Source organism: Felis catus, chromosome D2 (genome assembly GCF_018350175.1).
Source record: "Felis catus isolate Fca126 chromosome D2, F.catus_Fca126_mat1.0, whole genome shotgun sequence".
In the NCBI taxonomy this organism is placed as follows: Eukaryota; Metazoa; Chordata; class Mammalia; order Carnivora; family Felidae; genus Felis; species Felis catus.
The window spans coordinates 78,605,257-78,619,278 of NC_058378.1; the positions used below are offsets into that span (position 1 = coordinate 78,605,257).

General features: G+C 48.3%; 2 protein-coding genes across 2 annotated transcripts in view; both read left to right on the forward strand.

Moving 5' to 3' along the window:
* The window catches only part of LOC109492837 (deleted in malignant brain tumors 1 protein-like), a 23,638-nt gene extending 18,237 nt beyond the window's left edge, over positions 1–5,401 (forward strand). The window contains exons 13-16 of the mRNA XM_045039986.1: positions 1,108–1,146; positions 1,900–1,938; positions 3,466–3,777; positions 4,393–5,401. Of these exons, the coding sequence (XP_044895921.1) occupies positions 1,108–1,146; positions 1,900–1,938; positions 3,466–3,777; positions 4,393–4,532 (530 nt within the window). The 3' untranslated portion in view covers positions 4,533–5,401. The remainder of the gene's footprint in view (positions 1–1,107; positions 1,147–1,899; positions 1,939–3,465; positions 3,778–4,392) is intronic.
* LOC123380779 (deleted in malignant brain tumors 1 protein-like) lies at positions 4,921–11,897 on the forward strand. The gene is made up of 4 exons (XM_045039987.1): positions 4,921–5,017; positions 5,526–5,728; positions 8,369–8,736; positions 11,436–11,897. Exons 1-4 carry the CDS (start codon positions 4,921–4,923, stop codon positions 11,725–11,727), a joined length of 960 nt encoding a protein of 319 aa, XP_044895922.1. The 3' UTR covers positions 11,728–11,897.
* The last annotated feature ends 2,125 nt before the right edge of the window (positions 11,898–14,022 follow it).

The following is a 14,022-nucleotide window of genomic DNA, read 5'->3' on the forward strand; positions in this document are numbered from 1 at the left end:
CTACTTCCTCAGTGGCCCCATCTCCAAATACAGCTACACTGGGGGTTAGGGCTTTGACATGTGAATTTTGAGGGGACATAAGTGAGTCCACAGCAGTCACTGAGCAAGCTGGGGATCCCAGCTCCCAGCCAAGGTCCTTTCTGCTCCCAGTCTTTGCCGATGAATCTGCCTGTGTGACTCCATTCGATCTGTCTGACGCTGACCTCCTGAGTAGCAAGGCCTATCGCTTTCTTTTGTTCTGTTTCCTTTCTTTTCAAGTCCTGGTTACTTTGAAGGCATAATGGTGCAAAAGGCCGTGAAGCCAAGCTTCGGACTTTCCTCTCGCTTCCACTTAGGGAGAGTTCTCCCTGCCTCCTTCCATCCCTCCCTTCCTCATTTCCTCCTTTCCCTGCCCTCATCATGACCTCACTTTTGGCAGAAGAGTCCTTCACTCGTACTTCTCACTGACTCTTGACCTCACATGAGATGAGTTTTTCTTTGCAGACCCGGTTTCACGGGAACTGGGCTGCTTTTCATGCAGATTAAGTGGCATCACACATCTTTACAAAAGCGTGACAGCACAATCACTTCCTGCCCCTGGGAGTGTGAGGGCAGATGTGGTAACCGTCAGACCATTCCCTTCCTTCCCCCTCATCCCCCTTCACCCCAGAGCAGGCAGAGTGAATGCGACTCCCACATTTCATGCTCCCGGAAGGCAGAGTGCTGCGGAAAGGGTTATGCTTCGGGGCCTCCCAGGTCAGAACTGAGGATGCCCCGGGCATGTCATACAAGCCCTCTGGGTCTCAACTTCCTCATCTCTGACACACTGATGATACTTCCCTGGAGCAGCTGCTGTAGGGATCTGAGGTGTGAATTATACGACACATCCTGGAAGCTCTAAATGGGATTTATTCATCTGTCCTGCAAAATGCCAACCGCTCATATATCATTTCACTCCCGGATGTGTGAGTCCACAAGATAAATAAGCAGGTGGATTGTATTATATGCAGCTTATGGATCAGGCTTATTTTCATAAGCTTGCAGCCCACTGCATAAAATTTCAACAACATCCGATCTTAATGCTTTCTTTTCACCGGAAAAAAATCTCTCTCTGTTTTGTTTCGGCAGCCATACATCTGATTTCAACAAAAGCGACATCATCACCTGGTAAAGCTCATATGCCTGTTGCTAGATTCACTCTTCGTCTCATAGTTATTTATACAACCATATTCTATCATAAAATCCATTGTTACTTTTCCTACCTTGCTTCTCTCTGTATATTTTCATATGGAATTACACCTCTCAAATATTATTTTTCTGGTCTTTTAATATTTTTTTAAGTTTATTTATTTTTGTGAGAGAGAGAGAGAGAGAGTGAGAGGAGCAGGGGCAGAGAGAGAGGGGGACAGAGCATCTGAAGCGGGCCCCACATTGACAGCGGAGAGCCCGATGTGAATGAACCGTGGGGTTCAAACTCATGAACCGTGAGATCATGACCTGAGCCACTTAACTGACTGAGCCACCCAGGAGCCCTGATCTTTCTCTTATCAAAAAACATTTCTGAGAAATCTGATGGGTTTTCTCCATTTCATTTTCAGCCCCTATAAACATTTTTCCTACAAAATCTAATACTTTCATATTTTTCCCATAAAAATTTAGTATATTTATAAGGCTTCTTTTGTGACCATTCAGCAAATTATTTTCCTTTTGGAGAATAAGCACCACTTGTTACATTTTGATAAAAAAAAATAATAAAACTTGGTGGATGGTATTTCTGCACCTAAACCTAAGCAGAAACTCAAACAAAACTATTAGTCTCTGAACCTCCAGAAAATGTGTGGGTCTTTTTCAGCTCTGAATATAAATATGTGACTTTGAGGATATGTGTTTTTTTTAAGCTCAGGTTTTCTTTTTTTACAGTTACAATTTCAACTGGTGAAGACATGATCCCCTTGCCTGGTAAGTTTTGTTTGTTCCTAAGCACTTAAATTATCAAATCATTATCAGTACTGTTAGGATCGTAATTCTTTTTTTTTTTTTTTTTCAAAGTTCCTGCTCCTTACAGAAACCTTTTATGAGTAATAGACATATATGTGTATGTAAATGTGTATGTAAATATATATGCGTATGTAAGTATATATGCAAATGTCTATGTCTATGTCTACACATACCTTTGTGGGGCAGCAGCCCCAAATTCACCTCCTGAGGCCGGACCCAAAAGATACTTGCCTTTATTCATAGTTCAGCCAAGCATGGTTATCTTGCTCCAGTATCACAGCAACCAATTGCATAAGGAGAGAGCAACTATCCTAAACTAGGACACTGCAGTCACAGAGAAACCACAGCCAGTGGTATTTATTAGCATTCACTAAGCATCTTCTATGGGCCAAACAGAGCAGGAAGTTGGAAAACAGTTGCTAGCAACCCCTCTTATATGAAGACAAATAATTTTACACACATCTATGGGTATGGAACCACTGACACTCTAGATTTTTAAAATTATTTTTACTTCTTTAAGTCACCTTTTTTTGACCTATAATGATACACAGTAAGTTGCAAACATCTATGAGGTTTTTCTAACGTATACAACTATGTAACCACCACCACCACCACCACCACCACCACCGGAATTAAGATCTAGAACATTCCCATCACCCCCAAAAGTTCCTTCATGTCCCTTTGCAGCAAATCCCCCAGGCGACCGACCACTGGTCTCCTTTCTGCCACCGTAGGTCAGATTTGTTTTTCTAGAATCGCATATCAATGGGATCAAATAATACGTGCTCTTCTGCGTCTGCTTTCTTTTGCTTAACAAATTGTTTTTGAGATTTGTCTATATGGTTCCTTACGTTGGCATTTCGCTCCTTTTTATTGCTTAGTAATATTCCACTGTGTGGGTAGTCAGCAATTTATTCATTCCCCTCTCCCGCTGGTGGGCATGTGTGGATGGTGGAGAATTCTGCTACGCACAAATCTTCCGACGCACATCTGTTTCCTTTATCTTGAGCAAACACCTGCGAGTGGAACAGCCAGGTCACACAATACACTTTGTGCAGTTCAAGGGTTGGCTTTTATTCATCCAGAGTAAAAGGAATTTCACTGGACAGATGTTGTTTGCTAAGCCACAGCAGTGCCTCAATAATTTTACTCCAAAGATTTGAGGGGTTTGCCATTTTGTTTTCTTTGGGGTCTTGGTACTTTTGTGTGACGATTACATTCTCACGTGTCTGGGCAACTAGGCTGACAATATCCGCCATTGTCTGCGGCCTTCAGTTAATTCAGGTTTGACTTTTCTATGAGAGAGTGCAGGGGGTGGGGGGACGGGAAGGAGGGTGCGAGAGACAGAAGGCAGCACCGCCTGGCGTGGTGAAGCTCCCCACAGTGTCAACTCTTCCACTGCAAATGACATGCACGGAGCAACGGAGGGCAGCTGTCGCACCTGTCACCCCCGCGACCCCGTTTCGCTCTCTCTCTCTCCTCCCGCAGACCCTCCCCTGCGCCTGGCGGGCGGGCGCAGCCGCTGCGAGGGGCGGGTCGAGGTCCGCCACCAGGGCGTGTGGGGCACGGTGTGCGACGACCACTGGGACATCAGGGACGCCCGCGTCGTATGTCGCCTGCTGCGCTGCGGCCCCGCGCTCGCCGCCCCGGGGCGCGGCCGCTTCGGCCCGGGCTCGGGGCCCATCCTGCTGGACGACGTGCGCTGCGCGGGCACCGAGGACGCACTGGACCGCTGCGGCCACTCGGGCTGGACGCGCCACAACTGTCGCCACCGGGAGGACGCGGGCGTGGTCTGCACAGGTGCCGCAGCGCGTCGGCGATCGGGGCTGTCCCCGGGGCTCCGTCCCTCTTCCTCTGCCCGCGTTCCTAAAGCCAAGGCCCCGGCTGCTGGGATATCAAGGGCGCATGTGAGGGCACAGTCGTAGGTGGACACCCTTCTTCACCCTGACCTGGCCGTCGGAAGTCGGAATGTCGGCTGGCATGTCCCTCTCACCCAAGATTTGGCCTCTGCCTTTCCTGTAGTACTTTTTATTACCACCCGATACCCCTCTTGGCATTCTGGCCTCCATAGCTGGACCCTGTTTGGGGTGGAGTAGTAGTTTCTTATATTTGTCCTACATTTACCCCCGGGGAAATCTCAGAGAGTTACGGAATTCTCAGATTTGGTGAACAAGTCCGAGCCCCCTTTGTCTGTTCCATCCTTAAGTTTTTTAACAGGCAAACCAAAGAATCATTCTATTGCTCTTATCTTTATGTGGGAGTTACTCTTGTTTTGCACAGAAATGGATCACAAATAGAAAAACTATCAGAGTCCCCCTGAGACTAACAGTCCCGCAGAGAGCCATAGAGTATGAGTCCCCTGGGGTCTTGGGATCCTATCTTCCAGACCCTCACTTTCATTGTGTCTGCTCACAGTTCCAGCCATGCCTCCTGCTGTCGGCGGACCCACTGGCAAGGGTAATTCGTTTTCCATTCTTGGATCATACACCAGGGTTGATTGGGTACAGCTACCGAAGGATCAAAGGTCTGGGGCCAAAAGTATCAGAAGGGGTTGAATGAATCTGGCCAGCCGTGCTTCCTGGCCAGGACCCTAGCCACAGGTGACTGTCCCACCTTGCTTCTGTGCTGGGGAGGCCTTCGATGGCTATGAACTGCCTACTTCCCTGCCTGAGATTCCGAGCATGTCCTGTGCATGGGAAGGGACACCAGCCCGAATTCACTCATGTGATGGTGTTTATAATCTGCAAAGCCCTGTATTTACTATTCTCTTGGTGTTGATGACACCCGTACTCTCAACGCTTCTTCACGCACACCGGGATCCCTCCCTCCTGCTCCATCGGGAGGTTCTGGGCCCTCTTTCCCTTCCCATTGCTTGGAGTACTCTCAAGCCATGGTGCTCCAGCTTCCGTAGCTCAACAGAATGAGCCCATTTCCCGGCACTGCATGTTCTACTGCTGCCTATACCCTCCTCCTCCATATTGCACGGCTGACGTTTGCTTCTCACCAGGCCTGGCTGCCTCTGCTGTACCCAAAGACAATGGTAAGCCCTCCCCTCTAAGCTGCGGGAAGGCGGAACTAAGACAGCAGTTGTCCCCAGGAGAGAGAACGGGTTTTGAGGGGGCACCAGCTTCTGTCTCCACCGAGATCTCTCACATCTCTATCTACTCGCCGGGCTTCAGGAGGCTGGGGAAGAAGCCTCTTAACACCTATGCTCCCTCCCTCTTTGCTCCCACGCCCTTGCCTCAGATAGATGTACGTTCAGCCTCGGGTGTCCTCAACACGGGAAATGGGCCGTTCTCTAAATCTATAGACGAGGCTCTGACTCTCGGCACGTGGGACATGTGCTGTGTGTATAAGACTCCCATGATATGGTGTGACTTTTTGGAAAAGAGAGGATATAAATAAAATCAGCGGAAGTCAAGTCAAGGGTTGGGGGTGATGGGAGCTGAGGCAGCCCCCGGGCGCAAGGCACTGTCCATGCTTTATAAAGTAAGCACGCACCCATGTCCTGGACCGATGCGCCCAGTGTACCAAATCGTCTTTGTGAGCTTCTCCCCATGCGCCTCCTCCTGCAGCCTGGCTTTCCTGCTTGCCTCACCTCTTCCAAGTCACCATTGACCGAGGTTATCTCCGGAGGCTGGGCTACTCCTCCTGGGACATCCACTTAAATGATGAGCTGTGTCGTCCCCACGTCACGGGGCGCTATCTGATCTTCAACATTCCCTATGGTCACTGTGGCACCGTCAGACAGGTAAGAAACTGACGGGGTGGTGGTACCCTTCTGTGGACGGAGGCCAAGGAGAGAGATTTGGAAAATTCAACCACCTGTTAAAAACCTGGCAGGGCCAGAAGAAAGGCACGGCCATGATTTTGTTTCTGAATTCAGTGAGACCTGGAGCACTCACTAATTCGTCTGAAATTTTCCTTCCTTTTGGGAATTTAGAGTACGTACTGAATTTGGAATACACAGTAATAAGTGCTGAGTGCTGATGGACTGATGGGTGGGTAAATAGACGGATGAATGGATAGATGGATGGATGATGGGTGCTGTTCTTTTAGCTCCAAAGCTGAGCATTTTCCACAACTTGCTTCTTTATTCACCGTTAGTGCACACCTACTATGTGCACGCTATGGCGCTGGGCATGGGAGAGGACAAATGATCTGACAGCTGCGTTCTAACCAGACAGCTAGCTGTATTCCCCAATCTAGAAAGCATAGACATTTGGGTATAATGAAATGTGTATGTCTGTCTCATTTTCCTTAACCACCAGCTTATTTCACGAGACAACGTCACTGAAGTTAAGGAAACAAGCGAAGAGTGCGTAACTACAAAATCGCACTTTTCTCAGCATACCTAACAATGTACCATCAATGTACCACGTTACACAGCACGGTCTCCATGCTATTCCTCTCTTCCTTTGTATCAGTATTTAGACACACAGAACAGCAAACATTTGGCATTGTTGGAGGTTTGATTCATCCAATAGCCTGCAGGATGCCAAGTCACTGCTTCACTCCATACTTCACATTTTGTCTATTTGGTTGTGTAGACCCACAGTCGTCCTTATCCTTTTTGCTCTGAACCTTCTAGTTTTTACCTCAGAGGTTTCTGCCCCAGGGGCCGTGCCGGAAGCCCCCCCCCCCGTGTCTGCGCGGTAGGCACCCGGAAACTTCTAGGTCATCAGGGAGAACCCTGGCAGTGTCCTCTGTGGCCCCGGCTGGCCTAGCTCCTACAGCACTGGGGCCAGAGGACACCGCAGGTCAGGAACCACTTGGGGTGATGGCCAGTCCCAGACCACCCATGGCGAAAACACTGCGACAGGAAGGTCCTGTGTGTGACTGCAGAGTCAGGGAGTAAGCAAACCTTCTAGGTGCTGAGGACACAGCGGCCAACGAGACAGGGGCCGGGCTCCACAGCTCTCACATTCGAGAAGGAGGCACTGCACAAATGCACATATGAGAATCATTTCACAGACCTTAAGATGGCAAAACAAGGAAAAGAATAGGAGATGATGTGGGGTGGAAGGAAGGCCACTTCGAATAGGGTGGCCAAGGAGCTGAGGCCTGAATAAGGAGACGGAGCCAGGTAAAGGAACAGGGGGCGTGCTCCGTGCAGGGGGGCTAGTGATGAGGCCCCCCGGGCAGCAGCAAACTTGGAGGGCTTGAGGAAGAGATTCGAGGAGTCAGCACCGGGAAGCCCAAGGTCAGGTTGGAAGGGGCAGGACCATGCAGTAATGGAGTTTAGCTTTTCCTCTAAGCTGTGCATCAGGTCAAGGGACAAGGGAGACGCTGTTTCTTCGGGGCACAAAGAAAAAAATGTCTGTTTTTACGGATAAAGCGTGCAGAACGTGAAGAGTATCTTTGTTGTATTAAAATGTCATAATGGAGGCTGGGAAGGGGCAGGGGGATGAGTAGGAAAGGAAAGGTCTAAAAAGGCGGGGGGCACCTGGGTGGCTCAGTCGGTTGAGCGTCCGACTTTGGCTCAGGTCACCATCTCACGGTGAGTTCGAGCCCTACGTAGGGCTCTGTGCTGACAGCTCAGAGCCTGGAGCCTGCTTCGGATTCTGTGACTCCCTCTCTCTCTGCCCCTCCCTCACTCACGCTCTGTCTCTTAAAAAACGAATAAACGTTAAAAAAAAATTTCTTTAAATAAATAAATAAATAAATAAATAAATAAAAAGGCAGACCTGGTCTGAGCTGACAGGGAGGTCCTTGGAGGGTTCCCAGGCGGACGTCAAGGATCTGAGTCACACACGCAGAGGCTTCCTGCAATCCACGTTGCTGGGCGGGCTGAGTCTCTGGACGGCACACAAGGCTGTGGGGAGGAGGCTGCCGGAGGCGACGGCACCTCGCACAGTAGTCTTCAGCACCCCTTTAGCCCTTCGAGTCTTGCTGGATTTGAAGGACAAGGCTGAGACTCAAGGCGAGCAGGGCCAGGCCCCCAGCTCACAGGGAGCCAGAACCCCTCTGGGACCAAGAGAAGAGAGGGGCTGGAAGAGAGGAGAAAAGCACAGTGGGCCATGGTCCGTGCCTGGCTGAGAACACCCGGGCTGAGGGGGGGGGGGGGCACGTGTGCAGGAATTGGGTGGAGAGAGCGCCGGGTAGCCAGTGTGGACCCCCTGCCCCACCTCATACCAGCACAGCTCGGCCCTCACAGGAGGGAAGAAGGGAGGGCAGGCTCACACACCGGGGCACCTTGCGTGCTCCCTGAAGTGCTACGTCACTCCGCCGTGGCACTAGGTACCACGGGAGGCAGCCCCGAGGCCCCCTGCCTCCAGCTTGCCGGCCGACTGGCACCCAGCAGGTGTGTGGAGAGGCCTCTGCCGGTGTAGGAAGGTGCTTGTCAGGGAGCCAGGAGCACTGGCCAGAACCTCCCCTCTCGTCCTCCCAGGAAAGTCTCGGCTCCCTCAGCTACTCCAACTCCATCAGAAGCCGAACACGGGGCCACCCTGGCCGAGTCATCGTGCGACACAAGGTGCCTCAGCTGAAGTTCACCTGCAGGGCGGATGACCCATCTGCAGTTGACATCAGTCCCGGGGCTGACGTCCCAAGGGAGAGCGTCGGCTATGATGTGTCCATATCCTTCCTCGAATCGCCCATCAGCCTGGGGCCACACTATGCCAGCCAGAGGAAAGGGGTCTTCCTCCAGGTCACACTCCAGAGCCCCGACCCCAGCCTGAGGCTCTTTGTGGATACCTGTGTGGCTTCTCCAGATCCCCGTGATTTTACGACTGTCAAGTACGATTTGATCCGGCACGGGTAAGGAACATAGAAGGCCTTCTAGGGTTGACTGTTATATCCAGGTGGCATTCCTGTGGCTTCTCTGGTAGAACTAAGTCGTAACATGGTGCAAAATAGTCCTCGTTATGCCTCAGAGGCAGAGTCGGGCCCCTACCGTCCCTCTGATCTCAGCTGGACACAAATAGTTATAGGAAGCCTGGACAACGTCCCTTGAATCCCCAAAGAGTCTTGGGCAAAGGCCCTGCTGTCCTGGACTCTGCTGTCCCATCTCACCCTTTCATACCTGTGCCTCCCTTCCCTCTGTGTTTTATGACTTTATTACACTCCCTATTTGTGGTTCAGGCTCTCAGGCATCTGATCCACCCTGATGGGCTGGCGCGTCTTCTCAGCCTAAACTCTTATAGTGGTGAGATTCACTATGGCTGTTTTGATTAAGCAACAAATTCGCCAAGTTAGAACTTGGGTATGTTGTTTGCCTTCATAGCTCCCTTGCCCCCTAACAGGAGCAAACACTTAGAGATGGGCCATTGGTGACCGGTGCAAGACAACAAAACCCTATCACTTACTGGTGGCAGCTTCAAAGTGGTGAGAGCCGCATGGGACGCATCATCGTGGTACCTGTTTCCAAAAGACAGGGGGAGGGGCAAGACGTAGCACTGTGCACGGGTGGCATGACCTATAGCATGGGAGGTGCACAGGTGTGGCATTGAACCGCACTGGGTCTCGGAGTGAGAAAACTCTTCCCTTTCCATTCTCTTTACAAATAGACCAAGGAGAGAGACACAGTTTGGTGCCAGAATTTTAACAGCCGACATTCTCCCAATTCTGCTTGTTTAGGTTTAAGATGCTCTTCTGTTTCTAATTTCCTAAGGTGGATTCTACATCTTTCTTCATTTCCAACACGTGCATTTGATTTATTTGATTTTGGTGAATTGTATATTCTTTTTCACTTAGTTCGAAATATTCTTTACATTTCTCTGGAGACTTTTCTTTTACCTCCGGGTTACTTTGAAGTGTGTTGTTTGATTTCCAAATAGGAGTTCTCTAGCAACCTTTCTGTTTTTGATTTCTAGTTCCGTTCCATTGTGACCTGAAGATACATTTTGTGTGACTTCTTTTCTTTAAATTTGCTAAGGTGTGGGCTATGGTCCAGAATGTGGTCTATCTCGGTGAATATTCCATGCAGGCTTGAGAAGAGTTGTGTTCTGCTGGTGTTGGATGGAGTGGTCTGGAGATGGCTGTTAGTCTAGCTGATTGATGGTGCTTTTTAGGTCATCTAAATCCTTCCTGATTTTCTGCCTGCTGGTTCTGTCAATTACAGACAGAGGGCTGTTAGAGTGTCCAGCCATCACCGTGGATTTGTAGATTTCTCTTTGCAGTTCTATTAGTTTTTGTCTCACACATTTTGATGCTCCGTTGCTACATGTATTAAGGGTTGTTGTGTCTTTTTGGAGGGCTGGTCTCTTTATCATTATGCAGTATTCCTCTTCATCTCTGATCATTGTCCTGGCTCTGAACTCTGTTTTGTTTCGAATTAATATAGCTACTCCAGCTTTCTTTTGGTTAGTATTAGCATGCTAAATCTTTCTCCATTCCTTTGCTTTCAATTTTTCTATGTCTTTATCTTTAAGATGGGTGTCATAGACAGTTATTAGTTGGAACTTGGGGTTTTTTGTTATTGTTGCTTTTGTTTTATCTGCTCTGGCAGTCTGCATCTTTAAATGGTCATATTTAGAACACTCACATTTAAAGTGATTGCTGATATAGTTGGATGAAAATCTACCATCTTGGTAACTATTTTCTATTTGGTGCATTTATTCTCTGTTTCTACCCCTATTCTCCTTTTGCTGTCTTCTCTGGTTTCAGTGGAGCATTTTATATTACTCCATTTTATCTCCTCTCTTAATGTATCATTTATACTTCTTTCCTTAACTTTTTCCATGGTTGTACTAGGGTTTACAAAACACATTCTAATTCTGGAAAGAGCCCAATGTCCATTGACTGATAAATAGATAAAGAAGATTCATCAAAAGGAATGAAATCCTGCCATTTGCAATGACAAGGACAGAGCTAGAGGGTATAAGGCTAAGTGAAATAAGTCAGCCAAAGACAAATGCCATATGATTTCACTCACATGTGGAATCTAAGAAATGAAACAGATGAACATAGGATGGACGGGGGACAGAGAGGTAAACCATAAAACAGACTCTTAATGATAGAGAACAAACTGAAAGTTGATGGAGGGAGGTGGGTGGGGGATGGGCTAGATGGGTGGTAGCGATTAAGGAGGGCACTTGTGATGAGCACTGAAACTGATATTACACTGTATGTAACTAACTGGGATTTAAATAAAAACTTGAAATTACAAAAACCCCACATTTTAAAATACTCGAAATTCACCTGCAAATAAGACAACCACCACCTTTAACTTCCCCTTTGGGCAAAATAGAGCAGAGCTTCAGAAGGCAACAGCTCTAGCTGGAATTTAATTACCTTGTTTGATTTTTGTTGTATTTCTCTCACAGTTACCTGTCAGGAACAGTGGTTTTTCTACTCACAATAGTATTTTAAGTTTCTTCATAAAAGAAAGAGTGAGTAGTGGGAAGAGGTGTGTTTGGACTTCATATGTCTGAGTCTAAGCCTGATTATTCGAGTTGGGGTGCATTCACACCATCCTTTAAGTTAATCCTTGTGGCTGGGGTGGTTTCTTCTATCAGGTGCATCAAAGACAAAAGCTATGTCAACCTCCACTCCCACCAGAAGAACACGGCCCAGTTCAAGTTCAACGCCTTCAACTTTCTCAGCAGCTATGATGTGGTGTATCTGCAGTGTGAGGTCGCCGTGTGCAAAGTGGGGGACCATTCCTCCCGCTGCTCCCAGGGCTGTGCAGAGCGGAGTAAGAGGGATGTGGGCCCCGAAGAGACCACAGAAGAGCGGACTGAGCATCTCCAAGTGGTGGGGCCACTGGAAGTCCACAGAGGGACGGGTCGGAACAAGACCCTTGTTTGATTTCTCCACTTTTCACGTGATTCTGTTATTAGAAAGCAAAGTCTATTTCCCTTCCGCAATGTAATAAGTTTGAGAAATCAGAAGTTGTCCACACAGCGACAGGTGAAACTGCTAAAGAAGTTCTCTCTGAAGTTTGTTGCTAAATAAACCTTCTCTGATTACTAAACTTCCAGGCAGTCCCTCTCTTTGCCAGCCGGAGATGCTGCGTTTTCTAATTCTTCACTACCAAGCACGTGACCATTGTCTTAACTGCACAAAATGTTATCAAGAACAGAGTTCTCTCTCTCTGTATCAAATTGCCAATTTAAGGTATTTTTTTTTTTACTTGACTCCTTAATGTTCGGATGCTGGTAGGTGGATCTTTTTGCTTCTGTCCCTTGAGTGATGTGAGAATTTCTTTTCAGAGCTCACTAAGAGTCTTAGGAAAAATAAACTAAGTGTCAGGAAATCACTGCTTTTTTTTTTTAACCCTAATAACTGGCCAGTTGAATCAAACAGGTCATTTGCTCATTTACTTATCACTTACTCAAAACAAGCTCATTTTGCCCATTTCAAAGGGAACAAATCGCGCCTCAGCTTTGTTGGGTTTGGCGACAGCTTTGACGTTGACAGCAAATGGGAGTCTGAGACCCAATCACACGAACCACCCGGGACTGCTTGCTGAGCTACCATGCGCTCAGTCCGTGTCCCAGATCCTCAAAGCTTTATAGGAAAGCTAAAAAGTACACAGGATATCTGAAGAGTACAGAAAGAAAGGCTTGTGTATCCCACACCCTCCTGAGAAAGGAGGGCAGCACCCACTTTATCCAAGCTCTCTTTGTATCATCACAGAAAGAGGTCTGCACTAGGCTCAGTCTTTAAAGAGACAGTTTTGGACGTGGCCATTGTTTTTTTCTTTGCTTGTCAAGAAATATTCAACAGCAATGTTTGAAATATGAGTCCTTAAGGCCAAGAGATTTTTCCTTTCATTGTCATTAAATAGCAGTATGAGATGGGATGAATATGGCCAAGTCCCCTGGGGAGGAGGGCAGGGTTTGGGGGAGCCTGGGAGCTAACCCTGAAGTCCCAAGAGATGAAAAATCTGACGAGTGACCCAAGGGCGGACATTGCCTCCAAAGGGGAACATCTCAGTTTCATTTCAAACGTGCCCTTCATCGACAACCATCTTGCTAAAAATAGGTTACTGACGTTTACTTTGATGATGTCCCCTGCTTATACCTAGTAGAAGTTGACGAAACGTAATTACTGGTCAGTCTGGTGAAGACCGTATCTTTAAATCAGAAGTTAATCATTTGTCACCCAGTGGCTTCATCTTCAGTCGCATGATTTTAGCATCGGGCATCGATTTCACCCAAGGGCTTCAGATGAATTAAGGAGTTTTCCAGGTAAGCTGTGAGCTGCTGGAGTTTCTACTTTCCAAAGCTTATCTGCCCAGTAACTGCAGCTATCCAAATGTGTTGAGGAAGTGAGAGGCTAACAGCTTCCAAACTCAGCATCTTAGGACTTTTAACAGGTGCCTAACGTGAAAAGTATCGACATTGAAAGGACTGAACTTTTCAGAATAAATAAATAAGGGGCCAGTGAACTTCCCAGCCAGGCTCTCTGGCTGTGGCTCAGCTAACAGAAGCCAGGAAGCGGCCCTTTCCACAACTATTCTAGGTGATTCTTAGGGACGCTGAAGTGTAAAAGCCATGGCCACTGCTAAGCATCCTGTGCTTTCTGGATCAAAATGCACTTCACAGAAAACTGCAACCCAGAAACACCAATGGGTACAGACAAAAAGGCCCCAAGAGAAGTCTGCTGTCTCCAGCCAAAGGATGGGTAAAGGAGCAGCCAGGCAAGACAGAGAACTTTTACACGATAGCCACCTGGCTCCACGCACCATGGGTAAAACTGTGGCCCTACCCCCAGCCTAGCCAACGAAGGTGAAGCGGGGAGCCTAGACTTTCACCTGCCCTCAGGATCCTTACATCTCCCCTCCCCTGCCCAGGGTGGTGTCACCTGTGGGCAGTAACCAGAGCCTCCCCAACACCCCCCAGGTCAGGCGGAGACCAGGTGGGGAGCCTAGACTTCCAACCCCACCCTTTAACACCACTCTGGGTAGAGCCAGGACCTCAACCCTCATCCAGAGGTAACAAGGCAACTCCACCTTCCGGGGGGAGGGGGGAGGCAGCAAGGTCACATGGACAGCCTGGGTTCCACCCCGCTCAGTGGTAATGAGGTGACCCTCCCCATCTGGTTTGCACGTGCTGATATTCCATTGCCCAATTTGCTCTTAGCCTTGCTGACATACCT

Bases quoted from the DNA above. Each gene is read 5' to 3' on its own strand.
- LOC123380779 (XM_045039987.1), top strand. From the start codon at position 4,921: ATGTTCTACTGCTGCCTATACCCTCCTCCTCCATATTGCACGGCTGAC. The intron at 5,018-5,525 runs GTAAGCCCTCCC...CGTCTTTGTGAG, and splicing joins TGCTGTACCCAAAGACAATG to CTTCTCCCCATGCGCCTCCT. The intron at 8,737-11,435 runs GTAAGGAACATA...TTCTTCTATCAG, and splicing joins TACGATTTGATCCGGCACGG to GTGCATCAAAGACAAAAGCT.